The 26,897-nt window shown below is 50.1% G+C and overlaps 1 protein-coding gene across 4 annotated transcripts in view; it reads left to right on the top strand.

The window, feature by feature from the left end:
- myo9bl (myosin IXb-like) overlaps window positions 1-26,897 on the top strand; it is a 100,067-nt gene that overhangs the window by 38,651 nt on the left and 34,519 nt on the right. For 3 of the 4 annotated variants that reach the window (XM_080213164.1, XM_080213163.1, XM_080213166.1), the window contains exons 6-21: window positions 252-381; window positions 1,449-1,538; window positions 2,508-2,624; window positions 7,880-8,014; window positions 8,342-8,463; window positions 9,392-9,533; window positions 9,741-9,939; window positions 10,088-10,163; window positions 13,064-13,177; window positions 15,089-15,128; window positions 15,996-16,118; window positions 16,672-16,752; window positions 19,265-19,375; window positions 20,017-20,139; window positions 21,538-21,687; window positions 25,639-25,805. In XM_080213164.1, the coding sequence (XP_080069290.1) occupies window positions 252-381; window positions 1,449-1,538; window positions 2,508-2,624; window positions 7,880-8,014; window positions 8,342-8,463; window positions 9,392-9,533; window positions 9,741-9,939; window positions 10,088-10,163; window positions 13,064-13,177; window positions 15,089-15,128; window positions 15,996-16,118; window positions 16,672-16,752; window positions 19,265-19,375; window positions 20,017-20,139; window positions 21,538-21,687; window positions 25,639-25,805 (1,920 nt within the window). The remainder of the gene's footprint in view (window positions 1-251; window positions 382-1,448; window positions 1,539-2,507; window positions 2,625-7,879; window positions 8,015-8,341; window positions 8,464-9,391; window positions 9,534-9,740; window positions 9,940-10,087; window positions 10,164-13,063; window positions 13,178-15,088; window positions 15,129-15,995; window positions 16,119-16,671; window positions 16,753-19,264; window positions 19,376-20,016; window positions 20,140-21,537; window positions 21,688-25,638; window positions 25,806-26,897) is intronic. The other variant, XM_080213165.1, reaches the window with a different exon arrangement.

The following is a 26,897-nucleotide window of genomic DNA, read 5'->3' as shown; positions in this document are numbered from 1 at the left end:
GTTGATGATGATTGACAGGTGGGCGTTCCAGGGCCCCACCCCCTCCCGGCACAGGGGTAGAGTCCTCTCTGCTCTGACTCTGAAGAGCGATAAGGATGATTAATAAAGCGTGTGTGGAGGAGCCTCTTATACAATTCCACTAACATTTGATAAATTATCAAATAAGCAGTATTTAAATATCTCACACAGTTGGAATTGTTGAATGTTTCCGGATTTGCAAAGCTCCATGACCTCTCCCATTCCCCCTTCAGGATATTTTTTGTTCTCTCCGCAATCCTTTATCTCGGGAATGTTATCTATAAGAGGAAATCCACTGGCAGGGAGGAGAGTTTGGAGGTGGGACCCCCCGAAGTGCTGGACACCCTGTCAGAGCTGCTGAAGGTGGGTGAAGGATAAAACTGCAGACAATCTGGAGACACTTTTTAATGAGGATTTATTTACAGAGATATACATTTCAAACATGCATCTTCCATCTGTTCCTGTTGATTGGAGAATGAGTGAATTCCTAGTTAATGCTCACAACCTGCACATAATTAAATACAATTATTATACCCTTAATAAGGATGTGGTTAATAGGATTTGATTTGATTTATTATTCTCACATGCATCAGTGTACAGTGAAAAGTATTGTTTCTTGTACACTGTACAGACAAAGCATACTGTTCATAGAGAAGGAAAGGAGAGAGTGCAGAATGTAGTGTTACAGTCATAGCTAGGGTGTAGAGAAAGATCAACTTCATGCAAGATAAGTCCATTCAAAACTGTTCTTGAGTCAGTTGGTATGTGACCTCAGACTTTTGTACCTTTTTCCTGATGGAAGAAGTTGGAAGAGAGAATGCCCTGGACTCGAGGGGTCCTTAATTATGCCGGCTGCTTTTACAAGGCAGCATGAAGTGTAGAGGGAGTGAATGGATGGGAGACTGGTTTCCTTGATGGACTCCCAATTCCTGATGGATTCCCAATAAATCGCTATTCCTTCATTGTTACTGGGCAAAAATGCCTTCACTCCTTTACTAAAGCACTGTGGGTGTACCTAAATCTTGGGGACTGCAGCAGTTCAAGAAGCCAACTCACCACCACCTACTCAAGGGCAATTAGGGATGGGCAATAAATGCCGGCCTAGCCAGTGACACCACAACCTCAGTTTGGATAAAAAGCCTCCTGGTCGGTGAATGTATGGAGAATCCTTTCCAGTTGGAATCAGCTGGACTCCGGATTGGCTCAGTGGGTGTGTCTGCTGCCCTATGCAGCCACACTGCCCATGATGGTCTCAAATTCTGGCCTGGCACAAGGTGATTACTCCCTTTATGGAACTGGCTGCCAGGGGAACCCAACCAAACTGGCATCTGTTTTTCCCCTTCTCCAGTGCCTCAAAACCCTGTTAACAATGTGAAAATCAGGTTGTAGATGGAGCTCCGGTGTGATTGCTCTCTCCCCGTGTTCTCCAGGTAAAACGGGACATGCTAGTTGAAGCTTTAACAAAGAGGAAGACGGTGACAGTGGGGGAGAAGCTGATTTTGCCGTACAGCCACAATGAGGTAGGTCGCACTATAGGATTCAGCTCACAGTTTCAGGCAGGTTTGCTTCTGATACTGGGGAAACTTGGCAGAATTTGCCTGAAGTGGAATGTGTAACAGGTCTGGCTGAGTGGAATGGGGCCTGGTCTTGTGGGGTGGGGCGGAGCCCGGTCTGGCAGGGTGGAGTGGGGGTGGGGCTTGGTCTGGTGGGGCGGGGTCAGGCAGGGCAGGTCCTGGTCTGGCAAGGGTGGGGCCTGGTGGGGCATGGGCCTGGGTGGGGGAATGTGGACCAGTCCAGCAGGGCCCAGTCTGGCAGGGTGGGGCGGGGCCAGGTCCAGATGGGTGGGGCAGGATCTAGTCAGGCTGGGCGGGGCGGGGCCCAGTCTGGCTGGGCTGGGCTGGGCGGGGCGAGGCCCAGTCTGGCTGGGCTGGTCTGGGCGGGGCGAAGCCCAGTCTGGCTGGGCTGGTCTGGGCGGGGCGAGGCCCAGTCTGGCTGGGCTGGTCTGGGCGGGGCGAGGCCCAGTCTGGCTGGGCTGGTCTGGGCGGGGCAGGGCCCAGTCTGGCGGGGCAGGGCCCAGTCTGGCTGGGCTGGTCTGGGCGGGGCGAGGCCCAGTCTGGCTGGGCTGGTCTGGGCGGGGCGAGGCCCAGTCTGGCTGGGCTGGTCTGAGCGGGGCAGGGCCCAGTCTGGCTGGGCTGGTCTGGGCGGGGCGGGGCCCAGTCTGGCTGGGCTGGTCTGGGCGGGGCAGGGCCCAGTCTGGCTGGGCTGGTCTGGGCGGGGCGAGGCCCAGTCTGGCTGGGCTGGTCTGGGCAGGGCGGGGCTCAGTCTGGCTGGGCTGGTCTGGGTGGGGCGAGGCCCAGTCTGGCTGGGCTGGGCTGGACAGGGCGGGGCTCAGTCTGGCTGGGCTGGGTGGAGGCTGTGACCTGGATAACTAAGTCCCGGTGTCTTTGCGCAGTGACTGCTCTGATTGGTTGTTTTGTGGTATATTCCAGGCGATAACAACCCGAGACTCCATGGCCAAGTCCCTGTACACCGCACTCTTTGATTGGATTGTTCTCCGGATTAACCACGCTCTCCTAAACAAAAAGGACATGGAGGAGTCCGTGATGGTAAAGCCTTGTCCAGCAATCTCACTATAAAAAACTTGCCCCTTATATCTCTTTTAAACTTGCTCCCTCTCACTGTTAATCTTTGCCCCCAAGTATCTGATCTTTCAACCTGGAAAAAGGCTCTGACTGTGCACTCTATCCAAGCCTGCCATAATCTTGTAAACCTCTATCAAATTCCCCCTCATCCTCCGATGCTCCAATGAAAACAATCCAAGTTTGTTCAACCTTTCTTCATAGTCCATATCCTCCAAACCAGGCATCATCCTGGTAAATTTCTTCAATACATCAACATCCTTCCGGTAGTGTGGTGACCAGAATTGTACACAATACCCCAAATGTGACCTAACCAAAGTCTTATACAGCTGCAACATGATTTTCCAATTCCTATACTCAATGCCCCGACCAATGAAAGGCAGCATGCCATACGCCTTCTCGATCACCTTGTCTACCTGAGTTGCCACCTTCAGAGAACTGTGGATTTGAATGCCTAGATCCCTCTGTACGCTAATATTTCTAAGGGCTCTACCATTTACTGTAAACTTTCCTCCTGCAGTAGACGTTCCAAATTGCATCACCTCACGTTTATCCAGATTAAGTTCCATCTGCCACCTTTTGGCCCAGGTCTCCAGCCGATTTATATCCTGCTGTATCCTCTGACAATCCCCCTCACTATCTGCTACTCACCCAATTCTTGTATCATTGACAAATTTAGTAATCAGACCACCTACATTTTCCTCCAAATCATTTATATATATTACAAACAACAGAGGCCCCAGCACTGATCTTTGTGGAACGTGTCTGTCACAGACCTCTAGTTAGAAAAGTATCCTTCCTCTGCCACTCTCTGCTTTCTATGCCCAAGCGAGTTCTGTATCTATTTAACCAGTTCACCTTGGATCCCATATGACTTCACCTTCTGTATCAGCCTACCATGAGGAACCTTATCGAAGGCTTTACTAAAGTCCATGTATACAACATGCACTGCCCTGGGCAATTTTTCTTGTCACTTCCTCAAAGAACTCAATTGCATTTGTGAGACACGATCTCCCCTTCACAAAACCATGCTGTCTATCGCTAATAAGCCTATTCTGTTCCAGATGTGAGTACATCCTGAACATAAGAATCTTCTCCAATAATCTCCCCGTCATTGATGTAAGGCTCACAGGCCTGTAATTTCCCGGATTGTCTCTTTTGCCCTTCTTAAACAGAGAAACAATGTTAGCTACTCTCCAATCCTCTGGTACCTTGCCTGAGGCTAAAGAGGATACAAAGATTTTAGCCAAGGCTTCAGCAATTTCTTCCCCCACCTCTCTCAGTATTCTGGGAGACTCTATCTGGCCCCAGGGACTTGTCCACTTTAATGTTTTTCAAAACCTCCAATATCCCCTCCCTTATTATCTCAACATGTCCTAGAATGTCAGCATCCTTCTTTCTACACTCACCATTCACCATATCCTTCTCTTTCGTGAATACTGACACAAAGTACTCGTCAAGGACCTCACCCACCTCATCTGGTTCAATAGACAAATTCCCTCCACTGTCCTTGAGTGGGTCTACTCTTTCCTTAGCTACCTTCTTCCTCCTTATATACGCATAAAAAGCCTTAATCCTGCCTGCCAATGACATTTTAGTCCTCCTAAGTCCCTGTTTAAGCTCTTTCCTGCTATCTTTGTATTCCTCAAGAGCCTTATTTATTTTCAATTCCCTGAAATTTATGTATGCCCCCTTTTTCGCTAGCTCACAATCAAACAGCCACCCCCAGTCTACATTCCCTAGCTCCTGCCTAACACTGTCGTAGTCAGCCTTCCCCCAGTTTAGTACTTTCACTCTGGGATTACTTCTATCCTTTTCTACGAGTATCTTGAAACTTATAGAATTGTGACCACTCTTCCCAAAATGATTCCCCACTGAGACATCAATCACCTGTCCGGGCTCATTTCCCAGAACCGGGTCTAAGATGGCCCCTTCCTGAGTGGACTATCTACATATTGCATCAAGAAGCACTCTTGGACACACTGAACAACTCTGCACCATCCAAGTCCCTGGCACTAAAGGAATCCCAGTCTATGTTGGGGAAGTTAAAATCGCCCATCATAACAACCGTGTTGTTTTTACATCTTCCCATAATCTGCTGACATATCAGTTCCCCCACTTCACACTGGCTATCGGGAGGTCTGCAGTACAACCCCAACAGTGTGATTGCACTGCTCCTGTTCCCGAGTTCTACCCATATGACCTCACTGCATGATCCCACCAAGTTGTCCTCCCTCTGTATAGTCGTGACATTCTCCCTAATCAGTAAAGCAACACCTCCACCTCTTTTGTCACCCTCTCTCTGTCATCTGAAGTATCTAAATCCTGGAATGCTGAACTGCCAGTTCAAACCTACTTTCATCCAAGTCTTCGGAATAGAAACATAGAACAGTACAGGCCCTTCGGCCCTCGATGTTGTGTTGAGCTTTGATTGAAACCAAGCTCAAGCTATCCCACTCCCTATCATTCTGGAGTGCTCCATGTGCCTATCCAATAACCACTTGAAAGTTCCTAAAGTGTCCGACTCCACTATCATAGCAGGCAGTCCATTCCACACCCCGACCACTCCCTGAGTGGAGAATCTACCTCGGACATCTCTCCTATATCTCCCACCATGAACCTTATAGTTATGCCCCCTAGTAACAGCTACATCCACCCGAGGAAATAGTCTCTGCACGTCCACTCTATCTATCCCCTCATCATCTTATAAACCTCTATTAAGTCGCCTCTCATCCTCCTCCACTCTAAAGAGAAAAGCCCCAGCTCCCTCAACGTTTCCTCATAAGACCTACCCTCCAAACCAGGCAGCATCCTGGTAAATCTCCTCTGCACTCTCTCCAATGCTTCCACATCCTTCTTATAGTGAGGTGACCAGAACTGCACACAATATTCCAAATGTGGTCTCACCAAGGTCCTGTACAGTTGCAGCATAACCCCACAGCTCTTAAACGCAAACCCCCTGTTAATAAACACTAACACACTATAGGCCTTCTTCACGGTTCTGTCCACTTGAGCGGCAACCTTCAGAGAGCTGTGGATATGAAGCCCAAGATCTTTCTGTTCCTCCACATTCCTCAGAAACCTGCCATTGACCCTGTAATCCGCATTCAAATTTGTCCTACCAAAATGAATCACCTCGCACTTATCAGGGTTAAACTCCCATCTGCCATTTTTCGGCCCAGCTCTGCATCCTATCAATGTCTCTTTGTAGCCTACAACAGACCTCCATTTCATCCACTATTCCACTAATCTGGGTGTCATCAGCAAATTTACTGACCCACCCTTCAGCCCCCTCCTCCAAGTCATTGATAAAAATCACAAATATTAGAGGACCCAGCACTGATCCCTATGGTACACTGCTGGTAACTGGTCTCCACTCTGAAAATCACCACCCTCTGTCTTCTATGAGATACCCAGTTACTTATCCAATCAGCCAAATTTCCTTCTATCCCACACCTCCTTACTTTCTTCATGAGCCGACCATGGGGAACTTTATCAACCACCTTACTAAAATCCATGTACACGACATCAACTGCTCTACCTTCATCCACACACTGAGTTACCTCCTCAAAGAATTCAATCAAATTTGTAAGGCAAGACCTATCCTTCACAGGTCCATGTTGGCTATCCCGGATTAAGCTGCATCTTTCCAGATGGTCATAAATCCTATCTCTCGGGACCTTTTCCATGAACTTACCGACCACCGAAGTAAGATTGACAGGCCAGCAATTACCAGGGTCATTCCTATTTCCTTTCTTGAAGAGAGAAACAACATTCGCCATTCTCCAGTCCTCTGGCACGATCCTTGTGGACAGTGAGGACCCAAAGATCAAAGCCAAAGGCTCTGCAATCTCCTCCCTTGCCTCCCAAAGAATTCTAGGATGTATCCCATCTGGCCCAGGGGACTTATCAACCCTCAGGTTTTTCAAAATTACTAATACAGCTTCCCTCAGTACATCTACCCCCTCCATCCTATCAGCCTGTATCACACACTCATCCTCAAAAACATGGCTCCTCTCCTTAGTGAACTTTGAAGAGAAGTATTCATTTATCGCCTCTCCAATCTCTTCAGACTCCATGCACAAGTTCCCACTGTGATCCTTGACTGGCCCTAACCTCACCCTGGTCATTCTTTTATTTCTCACACAAGAGTAAAAAGCCTTGGGGTTTTCCTTGATCCGACCTGCCAAGGATACCTCATGCACCCTCCTAGCTCTCCTAAGCCCTTTTTTTTAGCTCATTCCTTGCTATCTTGTAACTCTGAAGTGACCCAACTGAACCTTGTTTTCTCATCCTTACATACTCTGTCTTTTCCCTCTTGACAAGGCATTCAATCTCTTTTGTGAACCATGGCTCCCTCACTCAGCTATTTCCTCCCTGCCTGACCTGGACATACTTATCAAGGACACACAATATTTGTTCCTTGAACAAGTTCCACTTTTCATTTGTGCCTTTCCCTGACAGTTTCTGTTCCCATCTTATGCTCCCTAATTCTTGCCTAACTACATCATAATTACCCCTCCCCCAATTATAAACCTTGCCCTGCCATATGGCCCTATCCCTCTCCACTGCAATAATGAAAGGCACAGAATTGTGGTCACTATCTCCAAAGTGCTGTCCCACAAACAAACCTAACACTTGGCTGGGTTCATTACCCAGTACCAAGTCCAGTGTGGCCCTACTTCTTGTCGGCCTATCCAGATGTTGTGACAGGAAACCTTCCTGCAAACACTGTAAAAAAAACTGTCCCATCCGAATTATTCGACCTATAAAGGTTCCAATCAATATTTGGAAAGTTAAAGTCACCCATGACAACTACCCTGTGACCTCCACACCTATCCATAATCTGCTTTGCAATTTCTTCCTCCACATCGCTATCACAATTTGGGGGGCCTATAGGAAACTCCTAACAACCCCTCCCCCTCCCCTCTTCTCCACCCCACCCGCCTCCCCTGCCCCCTCCCCCATCCCCACTTTCTGCCTCTCCACCTCCTCTTCCCTCTCCTCCGTCTCTCTCGCCCCCCTTTCCCTCCTCCGTCTCTCTCGCCCCCCTCTCCCTCCTCCGTCTCTCTCGCCCCCCTCTCCCTCCTCCGTCTCTCTCGCCCCCCTCTCCCTCCTCCGTCTCTCTCGCCCCCCTCTGCCTCCTCCGTCTCTCTTGTCCCCCCCCCCTCCTCTGTCTCTCTCGCCCCCCTCTCTCACTGCCTCTCGTTCTTTCTCCGCAGGGTTTGTCGATCGGCGTTCTGGATATTTTTGGTTTTGAGGATTTCCTGAACAACAGTTTTGAGCAGTTTTGCATAAATTATGCTAATGAGCAGCTGCAGTATTATTTCAACCAACACATCTTCAAACTGGAGCAGGTGAGATGTGACCTTTCACCTCCCCCCCCCCAAAACCTGGCCTTTGACCCAAGGTGCGTGACCTTTCTATCCATTGGCTGTAAGCGAGGGGGGGAGTGAGCGTTTGGGAAGGGGGGGCGCACCCGCGGGGGCTGCGTGTGAGTGGGGGGGGGGCAGTGGAACTGGTCAGAGGTTGTTGTGATCTCTGGGGTGGATGAGGGCGATGGTGGGTGTTGGTGGGAAACTCTGGCGTTTGGTTATTTTGCCCGGCGGTTTTGGGTAACCGGCATCTTGTTCCGATCAGTCCCCCGGCAAACTCTGAGCGCAGTGTGGCTGCTTGCTTTACAGGAGGAATATCAGAGCGAGGGAATTACCTGGCACAACATTGACTATACCGACAATGTGGGCTGCATCCACTTAATCAGCAAAAAGCCAACTGGACTCTTCCACCTCCTGGACGAAGAGAGCAAGTATGTGGGGAGAGGCGGGGAGGGGAGAGCCTGGGTACGGGAGCAGGAGGAGTGGAACAAAGTCAGTTCATGTTCCTGTGTTAGAAAAACAGGAGGGAGCCAGAGTGGGCGTGTTTGTGTGTGTGTGTGGGGAGGGGGAGGCGTGCGGAAGGACACGTGTGTAGGGAGGGGCTGGCGTGCAGGAGGGCATGTGCGGGGAGGGGGAGGCATACAGGAGGAAGCGAGTGAGGAGGGTGTTGCGTGTGCGGGAGGATGCGGGTGGGGGGGGGCATGTCCGAGGGGAGCGTGTCACAGTGATGTGACGTGCTTTATTGGTAGAGGGATTGAGTTTAGGAGCCGTGAGGTCATGTTGCAGCTGTACAAAACTCTGGGGCGGCCGCACTTGGAGTATTGCGTACGATTCTGGTTGCCGCATTATAGGAAGGATGTGGAAGCATCGGAAAGGGAGCAGAGGAGGTTTACCAGGATGTTGCCTGGTCTGGTGGGAAGGTCTTATGAGGAAAGGCTGAGGGAGTTGAGGCTGTTTCGTTAGAAAGAAGAAGGTTACGAGGTGGCTTAATAGAGGCGTATAAGATGATCAGAGGATTAGATAGGGTGGACGGTGAGAGCCTTTTTCCTTGGATGGAGATGGCTAGCACGAGGGGACATAGCTTTACATTGAGGGGTGATAGACATAGGACAGATGTCAGAGGTAGGTTCTTTACTCAGAGGATAGTAAGGGCGTGGAATGCCCTGCCTGCAACAGTAGTGGATTCGCTAATGTTAAGGGCATTTAAATGGTCATTGGGTAAACGTATGGATAATATTGAATAGTGTAGGTTAGATGGGCTTTAGATTGGTTTCACAGGTTGGCACAATATCGCAGGGCCTGTACTGCGCTGTAATGTTCTACGTTCTATGATGTGGTGATTCTTGTTTCTGTTGCCAGTTTCCCTCACGCCACCAATCAGACTCTTCTTGCGAAGCTGAAGCAGCAACATGAGGACAACCGCTTCTTCGTGGGGACGCCGGTGATGGAGCCGGCGTTCGTCATCCAGCACTTTGCCGGCAAAGTTAAATACCAGATCAAGGTGCGGGACAGCTGGTCGCACTCTCTCACTCATCCCCCGGCTCCCCCCCTCACCCTCTCTCTCTCACGACCCCCGCCCTCGCCCGCCCCTCACCCTCTCCCCATCGCTCTCTCTCCCCCCCCCCCCCACCCCCTACCCCTTTTACCCCCTCTCCTCCCTCTCTTTTTCACGACTGACCTTCTGATTTATTTCTCTTTGCGCTCCCAGGATTTTCGAGAGAAGAACACGGATTACATGCGCCCTGACATTGTGGCTCTTCTGCGAGGCAGCGACAGTGCGTTTATCCGGGAACTGATCGGGATGGATCCCGTGTCCGTGTTCCGGTGGTCGACTCTTCGGGCTGCGATCCGAGCGGTGGCTGCGTTCCGACAGGCCGGGCAACTCTGGGCACGGAAAATCTCAGCGGGTACAGAAGCTGCGGGAAGGGGTGCGGAGTGGGGGGGGGCCGAGTGCAGAGGGGTGAGAAGGAGCTTGGTGGGGGGGGGGGGGGGGGGGCAGGTGGGTGGTGAGGACAGGGGGTGGTAGTCTGTTCCTCATTGTCCTCTCCTCTACAGGAATGATTCGCCAAGTTCCCCGTGTCCCCCTCGGAGAATTACAGAGATCAAACACCCCAACAGAAAAGACCCCTCGGTAAGAATTATTGCGGGGTTGGAGGGGGGAGAGAGCAGGGGCGGTGTGAGGGAGGAGAGGTTGGGGGGGAGGGTGGGAAACATTAAGCTAATTGCCAGTCACAGTTGGAGTGAAAGGAGTGAGGTAGGGGTTAAAGAATGAGGGTGAGGTGGGAGGGTTCGGGAGAGACTTAGAGATTCAGAGCCAGACCAGGCCAATAGCTCTCTCCCAGCTTCCATTCCTGAACCTGTTGGGTTCTAATATCAGTCCTATCTCAGACAGGATTCGAGTTTCTCCTCTCTGGATTATTAATCCAGGAATGTAACCAGTGTCACTGGTGTAAACTTGTAAAAGTTCCAAGGCCACAGACACATAGTGAGCTCTCAGGAAAAAGATTCATTCAGTTCATTGTGTTCTGAAAGATTTGTTTGTTTTATTCCTGTTTATATTTGGTGTTTAAGAAGTGTTTGTGGGATATAGCACCTTTAGTGACTGTGTATCATTGAGTGCTCCTTCAATGGCCGTTATTGTCGGTGTAGACTCGATGGGCTGAAGGGCCTTTCAGCACTTCGATTCAATGAGTGTGTTACTGAGGGGACACGTGGGAGCAAAGAATCGAAGAGATGGTTTCTCTGTGTTCAGTTTGCCGTCCTGTCTCCAGATCTGTTCTACAGACATTCTGTGCACGATTTATCTTTTGAAACTACGTGTGGAGATTTCAATGTTGAGACATTTGAAGACATATTTGCTCATTGCAACAGCAGGAAGCAGGTTAGAGGAAGTTTCTCCTCAATGGAGGCACAATGCAGGAGGGGGACAGTCCATACAGCCAGCCAAGGTGTTAGAGCCTCCGTACAGACATCAAACTGCCCCGGTTAATCCAATCAACTAGAGAAAAATACCTTCAAATTCCAATCAACACAATTCCTAGTGTAGATTGCCACACCAGAGCAAATAACGTCTGTGCGTCTGTCAAATTCAATCCTGTAAATTGTTTAAAGGCCTGCACTGGAGGGGGGTGGGGAGCTGAGTCCTGCACTGGGTTTTTGGGGCGGGGTTGGTGCTGAATCTTGCACTGGGTTGGGGGGGGGTGAATCCTGCACTGGGGGTGGGGGGGGTGCTGAATCCTACACTGAAGTGGAGGGGAGGTGCTGAATCCTTCACTGGGGGTGGGGGGGTGCTGAATTCTGCACTGGGGGTGGGGGGGAGGTGCTGAATCCTTCACTGGGGGTGGGGGGTGCTGAATTCTGCACTGGGGGTGGGGGGGTGCTGAATTCTGCACTGGGGGTGGGGGAGTGTGCTGAATTCTGCACTGGGGGTGTGGGGGGGCAGTGAGTGTGCTGAATCCTGCACTGGGGGTTGGAGGGGGGGTGCTGAATCCTACACTGGGGGTGTGGGGGGGGCAGTGAGTGTGCTGAATTCTGCACTGGGGGTGTGGGGGGGGGCGGGAGTGGGTGTGCTGAATCCTGCACTGGGGGTTAGGGGGTTGCTGAATGCTCCCTGGAGGAGTGGGTGTGCTGAATCCTGCACTGGGAGTGTCTGAATCTTGTGATGGTGATTTGCCTAAGCTCGGTTAGAATAAAGGATCAGGGTAGCCTTTTGGCTCAGATGAAGCATTAGATCGAGCTCAGGAGGGGGTGCAATGTCTCATCCTATCAGCTTGGATCGGGGTTTGTCCCTCATGGGGACTGTGATTGGACTCAATTTGAACTGGCTTCTTTGATTAGAATTAAAGTACTGAAAAAAATCACCCCTAAACCTCCCAAATACAAGGGAATAGAAAGTTGATAGAAACCCTCTTTATAAGTTAGCCCTTATCCCTGTATCATTCTGGTGAATCTGCACTGCAGTCCCTCCAAGGACAATATCTCCTTCCTGGAGCAAAGAATCCAGAACTGAACCCACTAACTCCAGGTGGGAGTTTGACCAAGACTCTGTATATCTGAGGCATCACTTCCTCCTCCTGGCACTCCAGAGTCCTTAAGTTAAAGACCACCATTTGTTTTTTCATTTGGTTTCTGAGCTTCCTGATATAAAACGGCCCGCACTTGTGAAGTTGACAGGTGACCAGTTGTGTTTGGTCTATTAGCCTGTTGACCAGTGCGGGGTGGGTCCTCAGGGGCTTCCTGGGAAGATCTGGGTGCAAGGTGTGCTGGGTAGAGGGGAGAGAGATGTCTGTCTGAGAGGTTCTGCAGGGGCTGTGATGTTTAACTACCTGGGAAAAGCAGAGTAAATACCACAGCGTTGGAGTTTGTTTTTGCTGTTGTGCCTCCATGGAATTGAAACATTGACGTAAGTAATGTTGAGAGATGGAATACTTTGAGCATGGAGATAGGAACCCAAAGCGGCACCAGGAATGACCCTGTTGGAATATTGCCCCATGGTCAAAGGCTTTCCATGTCAATATTTAACCCACTTACAGAGACTAATCTGGTGTGGAAGTAGTTTTTAATAATAGTTTAATCGAACAATATGTTTCTTGTCTTTTTAAATTGTTTTGAGACTGCCCATCTCCTGAGGGCATAAAAGTTGACCTCATAAACACGGGACTGGAGTCACATGGAATGTCCTGTTTTTCCAAAGGGCAGTAATGAGCCAGTTTGGGTTTTGACAACAATCCTTTGTGTAAATAAGCAGATTTTTTGATTCTGGTCTGAGTGTTGGGAGTTTGTGACACTGGCCCTCTGCCCAGCTGCTGACTTTGGGAGGAAGCAGTGGGTCACTGGGATCCTGTTAACCGCATGGTGGCTCAATGACAACTTGCTGAGTGTTGGTGGCTTTGGATCTCGAGGTGGTGGTCTGGCATGTTGCCATGGTGACAGCCACGCTGACAACTTTTGTGCCTTTTTGGTGATTGGCCTCCTCTCTCCTCATGACTTCTTCTCTGTCGTATTCTTTCTCTCCCACAAATGGCCTCCTAGTGAGTTGCACGCCCAGTTGATGAGGAGTATTCGGAGATGTGCCGAGTCCGGTGATGGCTCCCACACCCTCCTCAAACCATGGCGAGGCCGCGAAAGAATCCACGGCCACTTCCTGTGAGTTTCCTTTGAGTTGTCTCCCCGCCAGAACCTTCTCTTTGGATCAGCTTTCAGATCTCTTTCTTCTGGGTGTAAAAGACCATTCAGGTGCCTCCGATGTAAATGCCGTGTGACAGTGTGTGTAACAAGCTCGCAACAAGACGAAGCTGAATCTCAGAGCCGATTGGCTAACTGCACTTTTCCACCAAGTGCATTAAGTGCATCTGAAGGTGACCTTTCACCCTCTGGCGCAGACCGGAGTGACGATGGGGAGGGGTGGGTAACAGAGCGCCAATGTACCCGTTTACGAGCTTGTCGTACCCGGGTTGAAGAACAGCGACACCCAGGAGAAAGGAGAGCTGGAAATGTCCCAAGAGAAGCTGGGCAGTGAGTGGCCCAGTTCCCCCGAGTGCACGGATTACTGAATGCTCCAAACAAATGCGCTTCATTCTCTCAGAATGAGTTGGGAAACGCTTGCTGCAGATTTTACTCTGACTGAGAGGAATCCCAAAGCCGGGGTGTATAAATTTACTGCCGCAGCGTCCCCCCCCCCCGGAACCTGAGGCTGATTTCAGAAGTTGCCTCATTTCCAAACTGGGAGCCTCAAAAAAACAGTTACCTCTCAGCAATTTCACACCTCCCCCAACCTGTGGGTTACCCCTACCCCATCACCACTTGCCACCATCCTCCCTGTTCCCCCCCGCAACTTCAACCCGACCGCCCACCCCCCCCCCACCCTTCTCCATTCACCCCTCGCCCCAGCACTTACCTGTCTCCCACAGCACACACCCCTCTCTATCTCCCCCTACCCCTGCCACTTGCACACCCCCGTCTCTCCCCTGCCACTCACCCCCATCTTCCCCCCCCCCCCACTCTCTATCCCCCCCACTCTCTATCCCCCCCGCTCTCTATCCCCCCCGCTCTCTCTGCCCCCCGCTCTCTCTGCCCCCCGCTCTCTCTGCCCCCCGCTCTCTCTGCCCCCCGCTCTCTCCCCCCCAGCCCTCTCTCTCCCCCCCCCGCCCTCTCTCTCCCCCCCCCGCCCTCTCTCTCCCCCCCCGCCCTCTCTCTCCCCCCCCGCCCTCTCTCTCCCCCCCCGCCCTCTCTCTCCCCCCCCGCCCTCTCTCTCCCCCCCCGCCCTCTCTCTCCCCCCCCGCCCTCTCTCTCCCCCCCCGCCCTCTCTCTCCCCCCCCGCCCTCTCTCTCCCCCCCCCGCCCTCTCTCTCCCCCCCCCGCCCTCTCTCTCCCCCCCCCGCCCTCTCTCTCCCCCCCCGCCCTCTCTCTCCCCCCCCCGCCCTCTCTCTCCCCCCCCCCGCCCTCTCTCTCCCCCCCCGCCCTCTCTCTCCCCCCCCCGCCCTCTCTCTCCCCCCCCGCCCTCTCTCTCCCCCCCCGCCCTCTCTCTCCCCCCCCCCCGCCCTCTCTCTCCCCCCCCGCCCTCTCTCTCCCCCCCCGCCCTCTCTCTCCCCCCCCGCCCTCTCTCTCCCCCCCCCCGCCCTCTCTCTCCCCCCCCGCCCTCTCTCTCCCCCCCCCGCCCTCTCTCTCCCCCCCCGCCCTCTCTCTCCCCCCCCCGCCCTCTCTCTCCCCCCCCCGCCCTCTCTCTCCCCCCCCCGCCCTCTCTCTCCCCCCCCCGCCCTCTCTCTCCCCCCCCCGCCCTCTCTCTCCCCCCCCTGCCCCCCATGTGGTCTACTGTTCTGGGGGGCTGTGGGGTGCTGCGAGGGTGGGGGTGGGGGTATGCAGTGCCCCCCCGGGCAGTTGTGAGCATCCTGGAGCCCCCATGGCTCAGCCAATCCCTGCACTCCTCGGACTGGAGATTTCGACCTATCAGCTGTTTTCTTTTTGCCGATTGGTGCTTGCTCATGCTGCTTGCTGATTGGACTAACCCGAGCGATTCACTCTCAGGAAAACATTCTAAAACACTTTGATATCTCAACAGGAAAACTAAAGGCTCGAAACCAAAGCTGAACATTCCCAAGGTAAACGTCCTTTTTGAGTAATCGTTTCTTAAATTTTCTGACTTTTAACAGTTTGCTGTTGCGGTTGGGGGTGAATGGAGTCCAGGCCTGTTTTGCATGTTGGAGAAGCTTCAGACTGGAGATGTTCAGAGAAGCCAGGGAATGTACAAAAGGCAACATTCAGTTTCTCGCTCATTCTAACAATCAACAATTGCCTTCTGTTTGTGTCGTATTCACACTCTCAGGAACAGAAAATGCTGGAAAACCCGGCAGGGCTCAGAATCCCTGTTCCTGTTTCAGATGTCGAGAATCCGTGACATTTCGCTCGTATTATGGGCAGCACTCTTGTTCGCAGATTTATTCTGATCAGGATTCTGTGGGTGCAGATCCAAGGCTAAGGTGGTCTGGGAGGGTCTGTGCTCATGGTCTGGGGTTGAGAGGTCACAGGCTCCAGTTTCCAGAGGAACCCCCCCCCTTCCTCCGTCACTCTGATGTGGGGTTTATGAATGCAGCAGAGACTGGAGCAGCACAGATGCCAGCAGCGCAGATAGAACTCATGCACTGTTCACACCATGCCCCTATTACTGGGCCATTGTTTATCCCTCATGGCTAAAGCAATGGAATTCAGAGCCTGGGCTGCGGGCTACGTGTGGGCACAGGCTGGCTGGGGCACCTCACTGACCCAGCTGGATATTTCGTGGCCCAGATGGTTAGATTAATGGAAGATGACTTCAGGCTGTGTGCCACTGGGTTTAATATATTACCGATGAGACCTCTGAAAGTTGTGCAGGTGCTAAGCATGTCACTGTTAATGTCTGCTCAGTGTCAGTGTGTTCCACATTAAACTAAACCCTCACTGATTCTTTCTCTCCCCACGTCCTTCTCCAGAAACTTATCGACTCAAGTTCTTTAAAGCACATCGTCCGGATGACCCTTCACGATCGGACCACCAAGTCCCTGCTGCACCTGCACAAGAAGAAGAAACCACCCAGTATCAGCGCACAGTTCCAGGCACGTCAGCAACTCCAGAGTGTTTGATGGGGGACAGTGTAGAGGGAGATTTACTCTGTATCTAACCCCATGCTGTACCTGTCCTGGGAATGTTTAATGGGGACAGTGTAGAGGGAGATTTACTCTGTATCTAACCCCCTGCTCTACCTGTCCTGGGAATGTTTAATGGGGACAGTGTAGAGGGAGATTTACTCTGTATCTAACCCCCTGCTCTACCTGTCCTGGGAGTGTTTGATGGTGACAGTGTAGAGGGAGCTTTACTCTGTATCTAACCCCATGCTGTACCTGTCCTGGGAATGTTTAATGGGGACAGTGTAGAGGGAGATTTACTCTGTATCTAACCCCCTGCTCTACCTGTCCTGGGAGTGTTTGATGGTGACAGTGTAGAGGGAGCTTTACTCTGTATCTAACCCCCTGCTCTACCTGTCCTGGGAATGTTTAATGGGGACAGTATAGAGGGAGCTTTACTCTGTGTTAATATTGTGTCAGTAGCGGTGGAAAGAGTAAAACACAGTTTTGTGTATATTTACATTGATTCTGATTGGTGTTCCAGGCCTCTCTGAATAAACTGATGGAGACTCTAGGCAAAGCTGAGCCTTTTTTCATCCGATGTATCCGGTCGAATGCCAAGAAGGTGAGGAACATTCGAGGAACTGCCTCTGTTTCCATTTATTTGTGAGTTTTGGATATGTTGCTATTGAGAAGGTTGTGGTAATTTTATTCATGACCTGTTGCAGTCCCTGAGGTGTAGGTACACCCACAGTGCTGTTAGGGAGGGAATTCCAGGATTTTCAGCCAGTGACAGTGAAGGAATGGAGATATTTTCCAAGTCTGGTTGGTGAGCGACTTGGAAGGGCATCTCCAGGTGCTGGTATTCCAGGGATCTGCTGCCCTTGTCCTAGAGTAGGGCTTCCCAAGCGAGAGGTTGTTACTGCGAGTGGGACTATGTCACAAATACTCGGAGTCACAGGCTCTGAGACAGCAAAGGCTGCCATGGGTCTCAGACTGAAAGCTCAGAGCGATGGGCCCTCAGAATTCTCCATGTTATTTCTCCCTGTGGGAGTGGCCTGAAGGGTGGATATTGGGGATTGACTGCTGCTGCTGCCCCCCACCCCATCCCCACCCCTTCCCCCGCTGCCTCCAAGGCTCATAGATTTTCACTCTGAGATTCTGCAACATAAAATGGATTCACACCAAAAGATAGTTCCGGAAGCCTTGCCTGTATCAGAAGCAGCGAGATTGGAAGGTGCGGCTGAAGGAGCCTCAGAGAGTTAGTGCAGTGTGCCTTGTAGGTGGCCCACATTGTTGGGGTGCAGTGACAGACCCATCTCCACCAGTACTGTATCCGAGTGTTATACAGCGACAGCCCTGTCCCCACCAGTACTGTATCCCAGTGGTGTTATACATTGACAGACCTGTCACCACCAGTACTGTACCCCAGTGTTACACAGTGACAGACCCATCCCCACCAGTACTGTACCCCAGTGGTGTTATACAGTGACAGACCTGTCACCACCAGTACTGTACCCCAGTGTTACACAGTGACAGACCCATCTCCACCAGTACTGTATCCCAGTGTTATACAGCGACAGACCCATCCCCACCAGTACTGTACCCCAGTGTTATACAGCGACAGACCTGTCTCCACCAGTACTGTACCCCAGTGTTATACAGCGACAGACCCATCCCCACCAGTACTGTACCCCAGTGTTATACAGCGACAGACCTGTCTCCACCAGTACTGTACCCCAGTGTTATACAGCGACAGACCTGTCCCCACCAGTACTGTACCCCAGTGTTATACAGTGACAGCCCTGTCTCCACCAGTACTGTACCCCAGTGTTATACAGCGACAGACCTGTCCCCACCAGTACTGTACCCCAGTGTTATACAGTGACAGCCCTGTCCCCACCAGTACTGTACCCCAGTGTTATACAGTGACAGCCCTGTTCCCACCAGTACTGTACCCCAGTGTTATACAGTGACAGACCTGTCCCCACCAGTACTGTACCCCAATGTTATACGGTGACAGACCCATCTCCACCAGTACTGTACCCCAGTGTTATACAGCGACAGACCTGTCCCCACCAGTACTGTACCCCGATGTTATACAGCGACAGACCTGTCCCCACCAGCACTGTACCCCAGTGTTATACAGTGACAGACCCATCCCCACCAGTACTGTACCCCAGTGTTATACAGCGACAGACCTGTCCCCACCAGTACTGTACCCCGATGTTATACAGCGACAGACCTGTCCCCACCAGTACTGTACCCCAGTGTTATACAGTGACAGACCTGTCCCCACCAGTACTGTACCCCAGTGTTATACAGTGACAGACCTGTCCCCACCAGTACTGTACCCCAGTGTTATACAGTGACAGACCTGTCCCCACCAGTACTGTACCCCAATGTTATACAGTGACAGACCTGTCCCCACCAGTACTGTACCCCAGTGTTATACAGTGACAGACCTGTCCCCACCAGTACTGTACCCCAATGTTATACGGTGACAGACCCATCTCCACCAGTACTGTACCCCAGTGTTATACAGCGACAGACCCGTCCCCACCAGTACTGTACCCCAGTGTTATACAGTGACAGACCCATCTCCACCAGTACTGTACCCCAGTGTTATACAGTGACAGACCTGTCCCCACCAGTACTGTACCCCAGTGTTATACAGTGACAGACCCATCCCCACCAGTACTGTACCCCAGTGTTATACAGTGACAGACCCATCCCCACCAGTACTGTACCCCAGTGTTATACAGTGACAGACCCATCCCCACCAGTACTGTACCCCAGTGTTATACAGTGACAGACCCATCCCCACCAGTACTGTACCCCAGTGTTATACAGTGACAGACCCATCCCCACCAGTACTGTACCCCAGTGTTATACAGGAGGAGAGAATCTTGAATGGTTTTGTTGGTGATTTGAAACTGATTTTAATTTGACCCAATCTCTGGGTGCCAGTGAGGAACCTCTCTAGCCAATGAGAACATGGCACCGGCCTGCTCTACTGAAATTCTCTTCATGGCTGTGTTACTCAGTCATGCCAGAGGCACATCTGGTTGTGTGTGTGTGTGTGAGTGAGCGTGCATGTGCGACCTGCCTGGTGACCATGTGTCTGTCTCTCTCAGATGGAGTTGTGTTTTGATGATGAGCTGGTTCTGCAGCAGCTGAAGTATACGGGGATGTTGGAGACGGTCCGTATACGCCGGTCAGGCTACAGCGCCAAGTACACCTTCAAGGTATGATGGGCAAGGGACAGGGGGCACAGGGATGCGGCGAGTGAGGGGTTTAGACTGTCCATGCAGTTTCAGCTGCCTCTGTTCCACTGGAATCTGTAGCTCAGTGAGTGACCCGAGACAATGGCAACTTGCATTTTGGTAGTGCCATTCACATAGTCAGATATTCCAATGCATTAGTTACAGAACAAAGTTTGACATTGAGCCACATGAGCAGATATTCAGATTGGTGACCAGAGCCTTTGTCAAGAAGATCTAATCTGAGGAGTGTCTTAAAAAGGGAGGTGTCGGGAGGGAATTCGGGCCTCAGGCACCTGAAGGCACCACTGCCTTTGGTGGAGTGATGCTAGAGGTGCTGGAATCAGGGGAGTTTACAGAGGGCGGAAGGGCAATGTGAAGATGAGGATTTTTAAATTAAGATGTTGCTTAGCCAGGGATTAAAATAGATCAGCGAGCAAAGGGGCGAAAGGTGAGCAAGGTTCGTCACACACAACAGAATGCTGAAGAAACTCAAGTTAACAAAACTAGGGAGACCGGTTTGGACCCGCTAATACCCCACAGAGAGAGAGAGAGAGAAAGTCTTTAGTCATAGTGCAATGTGATATTCACCTCAGCCTGTCAATTCTGGATCTTGTGTGTTGCAGGAATTCGTGGATCACTTCCGAGTCTTGCTCCCTAGGAATGGTGAACCGGTGCAGAAACTGATTGACATCTTGTTCAACAGGCTGGAGTTAGACAGGAACAACTGTCAGATTGGGAAAACCAAGGTAGCGATCTACTAACCAGGCCTCAACTGGCAGGCAGCATACTGAGGAACATTCCAGAGCAGGTGCAAGCGTGACACCTGATCTCAGCCTTCTCCCTTCCCAGGTTCTGGCCACAATTGGCACGGGCCGGTTTTGGCCACGGTTGGCACGGGCCGGTTTTGGCCACGGTTGGCACGGGCCGGTTTTGGCCACGGTTGGCACAGGCCAGTTTTGGCCACGGTTGGCACAGGCCAGTTTTGGCCACGGTTGGCACAGGCCGGTTTTGGCCACGGTTGGCACGGCCATTGGTTGCTGCTGACATTTTGGGGTCCTCACTGAGACTGCTCCATCTAGTGGTTAGGAATGGTAGAGGACCTTTACAATTCCCTCAGCGAATCAGTTGGATCCCCATTCACTACATTACAGAAAAACGTTTGGAATCCTGTTTAAAAAAGAAATACAACCCCAGAGTTTACTGAAATTCATCGTCTGTAATTGAGGCAAACCGAGGAGACTGGCCCCAATTTCAGATTATTCTGAGGTCAGAAATATCTGGGGATTTGTCCCAGTGGCTCATTAAGATCATTCAGGATCTGGAAGGAATAAATCAGTGGGAACCATCCTGATTATTGAACAGTGAGCTCACTTTAATTACAGGATATGAGCATCACTGGCTGGGGCCAACATTGACTCCCCAACCCTAATTGCCCTTTGAGAAGATGGTGGTTGGCTGCCCCTAGAACCGCTGCAGTCCCTATGATGTAGGTACACCCACTGTGCTGTTAGATTTAAAGTTTATTTATTAGTGACACAAGTAGGCTTACATTCACACTGCAATGAAGTTACTGTGAAAAATCCCCTAGTTACCGCATTCCGAGAATTTAACGTGACCAATGCACCTAACCAGCACATCTTTCAGACTGTGGGAGGAAACTGGAGCACCCGGAAGAAACCCATGCAGTCACGGGGAGAATGCGCAAACTCCACACAGACAGTGACCCAAGCTGTGAATTGAACACTGGTCCCTGACGCTCTGAGGCAGCTGTGCTAAACAGTGTGCCATTAGGGAAAGAGTTCCAGAGTTTTGACCCAGCGACAGTGAAGAATTGCGATATATTTCCAAGTCTGGATGCTGAGAGACTTGAAGGGGAACCTCCAGGTGATGGTGTTCTCAGGTATCTGCCCTTGTACAAGGTTATGGTCGTGGGTTAGAAGGTGCTACCTAAGGAGCCTTAGTGAGTTCCTGCAGTGCATCTTGTGGGGTGCCACTGTGCATCGCTGGTGGAGTAAATTGCCTGCTCACTTTTTTGTTGAACTGGGTCAGGTTCTGCCGATGCCCATTAAACATGAATCATTCTTGATGATGTGTTGAAGTTGCTGGGCTGGGTATCATTGTCTGTCCACTCCAACCCCACCCAGGTTTTTATGAAGGAAACGGAACGTCAGAAACTTCAGGATGTTTTGCACAGGGAAGTGATGCGGAAAATCCTGCTCCTGCAGACCTGGTTCCGAGGAATCCTGGAAAGGAGGAGGTTCCTGAAGATGAGACAAGCTGCAATCACCATTCAGGTGTGTGAGACCCAAATAACAATTACTGGAAGGTGACTGGAGGGTTACTAAACAAGAAAGGATGAACTGTATTACACTGCGACCATAGAATCATACAATGCTGAATAACTACACCTTTCCAGATAGGTAAAGATTTGTAAGGAATTGGTACAGAATGCAAATTACAAAATCCATCTTGTACTCGCTAATGTTTACAGTAAATACACAGTCCAGTAACCAATACACGGCCTGTGGTTAGACATTAAGTGATGGACTCTACCCCAAACAGGCTATTGAACTTCATCAACTTCCCGCAGACACTTGTAACTCAGTGAGCCAATTGGTCTCACTGGAACTCTCTTTCACATGACGGTTTCCAATCTCAGCCTTTGGAGTACTCGCTTTGGAATCTTTCCCTCAGACATCTTCCACAAGGATCCACCTCCAAGGTTTTGAGCTCTCTTTCTGATGTTTCTCTCCCCTGGATCACCATATGCACTGCAAGTTTCACCTTCGACCCTCCCTCTCAGATATTCAGCTGGTCTAACAAAACACCCCTGCTTCCCAGGCCCAGAGTAAAGAGTTACAGATTTCTGGCTTCTCACAAGACCTATTTTACTTTGTTTGCTTCATTTTAAACGTGGAACGCTCCTCACTCTCAATTTCACTGACATGGATCTATTGACAATCCCTGACCTTGTTTCTGAACTTGGCTATCACCTTGGGGCTTTTCCTTGTCCCTTCCTGGCCTTTGGAACTTTCTTCTTTAGTTTGGGATTTGCTGTCTGTCCCGTTTGACGTTCTGCCTGCTCCATCTCGATAGTTCATGCTCTCAGGGCCCCTTTTGCTCAGCAGCAGTTATTTTCTCTGTTTTATTGTTTACCTCTCACTAAACTACTTCTAGAGTCATAAAACCTCATTAAAATTGCAGGCACCTTATAAAGTTAAACCAAAACTCAGGTCTCCTCTTTCTTAACTCGCAGACACAGAAATATAAATTCCTAACACCCACAAAGTACAAATGTCACTTAGTTATATCTCTATTTCATAACAGTCCCATACCCCCAGTCACTGCTGCCCCATGACAGTTACTGTGTAAGTGTCAATGTGTAACTGTACAGAGTCACTGTTTATTCAGGGTAAGGGTCACTATTGTAACTGTACAGAGTCACTGTTTATTCAGGGTAAGGGTCACTATTGTAACTGTACAGAGTCACTGTTTATTCAGGGTAAGGATCACTCACTGTGTAACTGTACAGAGACACTGTTTATTCAGGGTAAGGGTCACTCACTGTGTAACTGTACAGAGTCACTGTTTATTCAGGGTAAAGGTCACTCGCTGTGTAACTGTACAGAGTCACTGTTTATTCAGGGTAAAGGTCACTCGCTGTGTAACTGTACAGAGTCACTGTTTATTCAGGGTAAAGGTCACTCACTGTGTAACTGTACAGAGACACTGTTTATTCAGGGTAAGGGTCACTCACTGTGTAACTGTACAGAGTCACTGTTTATTCAGGGTAAAGGTCACTCACTGTGTAACTGTACAGAGTCACTGTTTATTCAGGGTAAAGGTCACTCACTGTAACTGTACAGAGTCACTGTTTATTCAGGGTAAAGGTCACTCACTGTGTAACTGTACAGAGTCACTGTTTATTCAGGGTAAAGGTCACTCGCTGTGTAACTGTACAGAGTCACTGTTTATTCAGGGTAAAGGTCACTCGCTGTGTAACTGTACAGAGTCACTGTTTATTCAGGGTAAAGGTCACTCACTGTGTAACTGTACAGAGTCACTGTTTATTCAGGGTAAAGGTCACTCACTGTGTAACTGTACAGAGTCACTGTTTATTCAGGGTAAAGGTCACTCGCTGTGTAACTGTACAGAGTCACTGTTTATTCAGGGTAAAGGTCACTCACTGTGTAACTGTACAGAGACACTGTTTATTCAGGGTAAGGATCACTCACTGTGTAACTGTACAGAGTCACTGTTTATTCAGGGTAAGGGTCACTCACTGTGTAACTGTACAGAGTCACTGTTTATTCAGGGTAAAGGTCACTCGCTGTGTAACTGTACAGGGTCACTGTTTATTCAGGGTAAAGGTCACTCACTGTGTAACTGTACAGAGTCACTGTTTATTCAGGGTAAGGGTCACTCACTGTGTAACTGTACAGAGTCACTGTTTATTCAGGGTAAAGGTCACTCACTGTGTAACTGTACAGAGTCACTGTTTATTCAGGGTAAAGGTCACTCACTGTAACTGTACAGAGTCACTGTTTATTCAGGGTAAAGGTCACTCACTGTGTAACTGTACAGAGTCACTGTTTATTCAGGGTAAAGGTCACTCACTGTGTAACTGTACAGAGTCACTGTTTATTCAGGGTAAAGGTCACTCGCTGTGTAACTGTACAGAGTCACTGTTTATTCAGGGTAAAGGTCACTCGCTGTGTAACTGTACAGAGTCACTGTTTATTCAGGGTAAAGGTCACTCACTGTGTAACTGTACAGAGTCACTGTTTATTCAGGGTAAAGGTCACTCACTGTGTAACTGTACAGAGTCACTGTTTATTCAGGGTAAAGGTCACTCACTATGTAACTGTACAGAGTCACTGCTTATTCAGGGTAAGGGTCACTCACTGTGTAACTGTACAGGGTCACTGTTTATTCAGGGTAAGGGTCACTCACTGTGTAACTGTACAGAGTCACTGTTTATTCAGGGTAAGGGTCACTCACTGTGTAACTGTACAGGGTCACTGTTTATTCAGGGTAAGGGTCACTCACTGTGTAACTGTACAGGGTCACTGTTTATTCAGGGTAAGGGTCACTCACTGTGTAACTGTACAGAGTCACTGTTTATTCAGGGTAAAGGTCACTCACTGTGTAACTGTACAGAGTCACTGTTTATTCAGGGTAAAGGTCACTCACTGTGTAACTGTACAGAGTCACTGTTTATTCAGGGTAAGGGTCACTCACTGTGTAACTGTACAGGGTCACTGTTTATTCAGGGTAAGGGTCACTCACTGTGTAACTGTACAGGGTCACTGTTTATTCAGGGTAAGGGTCACTCACTGTGTAACTGTACAGAGTCACTGTTTATTCAGGGTAAAGGTCACTCACTGTGTAACTGTACAGAGTCACTGTTTATTCAGGGTAAGGGTCACTCACTGTGTAACTGTACAGAGTCACTGTTTATTCAGGGTAAAGGTCACTCACTGTGTAACTGTACAGAGACACTGTTTATTCAGGGTAAGGGTCACTCACTGTGTAACTGTACAGAGTCACTGTTTATTCAGGGTAAGGATCACTCACTGTGTAACTGTACAGAGTCACTGTTTATTCAGGGTAAGGATCACTCACTGTGTAACTGTACAGAGTCACTGTTTATTCAGGGTAAGGGTCACTCACTGTGTAACTGTACAGAGTCACTGTTTATTCAGGGTAAGGATCACTCACTGTGTAACTGTACAGAGTCACTGTTTATTCGGGGTAAAGGTCACTCACTGTGTAACTGTACAGAGTCACTGTTTATTCAGGGTAAGGGTCACTCACTGTGTAACTGTACAGGGTCACTGTTTATTCAGGGTAAGGGTCACTCACTGTGTAACTGTACAGAGTCACTGTTTATTCAGGGTAAAGGTCACTCACTGTGTAACTGTACAGAGTCACTGTTTATTCAGGGTAAGGGTCACTCACTGTGTAACTGTACAGAGTCACTGTTTATTCAGGGTAAAGGTCACTCACTGTGTAACTGTACAGGGTCACTGTTTATTCAGGGTAAGGGTCACTCACTGTGTAACTGTACAGAGTCACTGTTTATTCAGGGTAAAGGTCACTCGCTGTGTAACTGTACAGAGTCACTGTTTATTCAGGGTAAGGATCACTCACTGTGTAACTGTACAGGGTCACTGTTTATTCAGGGTAAGGGTCACTCACTGTGTAACTGCACAGAATCACTACTGACTGATCTCTCTCTCCAGGCTTACTGTCGCTCCTATTTGGTGAGGTTGGCCTTGCAAAGACACAGTGCTGCTAGTGTGATCCAATTGATGTGGAGGGGTTATGTGCAAAGACAAGCCTATAAGAAGCAGATACGTGCCATCACCCTGTGTCAGGCTGCCTGTCGTGGTTATCTGGCACGGAAAAGGTAACTGTTATTAAAGCACGCACTCCAGTTATTCCGGTTGCCATGGTTGGTAACTGCTGTGTGAGCTGCCAGTTCCAGGGGCTAACACACTGCCCCATGGACTGAAAGCACATTGCTGATCCCCAGCCCCCTCAGTCTCAGGGGAATAGCAGGAGGCCATTCAGCCCCTTCAGCTTCTTTCTACCGTTTGGCTAGATTGTGACTGACCTGGACCTTAAAATCCTTTTACTCTTCTTGCCGGCATATCCCTTTAAAATCTTCCTGAGCTGAAGGAAATCTATTAACTTCCGTTTGAAATTGTCAACCTACCTCCAGCCTTTAGGGAGGAGAATGTCCCAGATTTCCACTGCCGTCCCTGTGAAGAAGTGTCCCCACCCCCCCGCCCCCGGAGGGAATAGTCTCCACAGATTCTCCCTGGTGCTCCCGACGCTTTCAGTTCTAGCTGCGTTTCTATTCCCGGTGGCTCGCTGTGCGCTCTCCCTCTGTTCCGCCATCTCCACGGACGCAGATCCGCCATCTGGACTCCTTCATTCTCCGAATCCATTTCCTGGGTGACTCTGACCGCCTCCCCGCGGTTTCTTCTGCCCCTTTCCGTTCTCCGGCTTGGGGCCTTTGGTTTACTGAGGAATCCTGGCTGCTGTTAATCTTCAGTTGACTCCCAAACTTATCTATTGGTCACCATTCCACCTGCACTGGCTTTGTGAGCACGCGGGGGCCTGGAGTAGGCCGTTCAGACCTTTCACAGCGTAACTGACTTCCGACTTCTACACCGTTTTCCCGCAGTATCCCCGAGGTTTTTAATTGATAGAAATTTATCGCTCCCAGTCCGGAATTTGCTGAGTGACTGAGCGACCCCTGCCCTCTGACGCAGAGAATTCCAAAGATTCGCAACCCTCTGAGCGAAGAAATTCCTCCTCTTGTCCTAAATAATCTGCCCTTTAGCTCTGAAGAAGTTGCACAGATTGGGATGTAACTCTGTGTCTGTCTCCACAATACTCCAGGTCTAGTTGTGAAAGGCACTATAGAAATGTACGCGCGTGCTTGCTTTAACCCACCGCACCATCCAAACACCCTCTCCAATGTTTATTTTGG

This window comes from Carcharhinus amblyrhynchos, chromosome 26 (assembly GCF_965287045.1).
Source record: "Carcharhinus amblyrhynchos chromosome 26, sCarAmb.v2.hapA, whole genome shotgun sequence".
NCBI lineage: Eukaryota > Metazoa > Chordata > Chondrichthyes > Carcharhiniformes > Carcharhinidae > Carcharhinus > Carcharhinus amblyrhynchos.
Note: the sequence above shows the minus strand (reverse complement) of the source record. Positions and strands in the feature narration are given on the sequence as shown.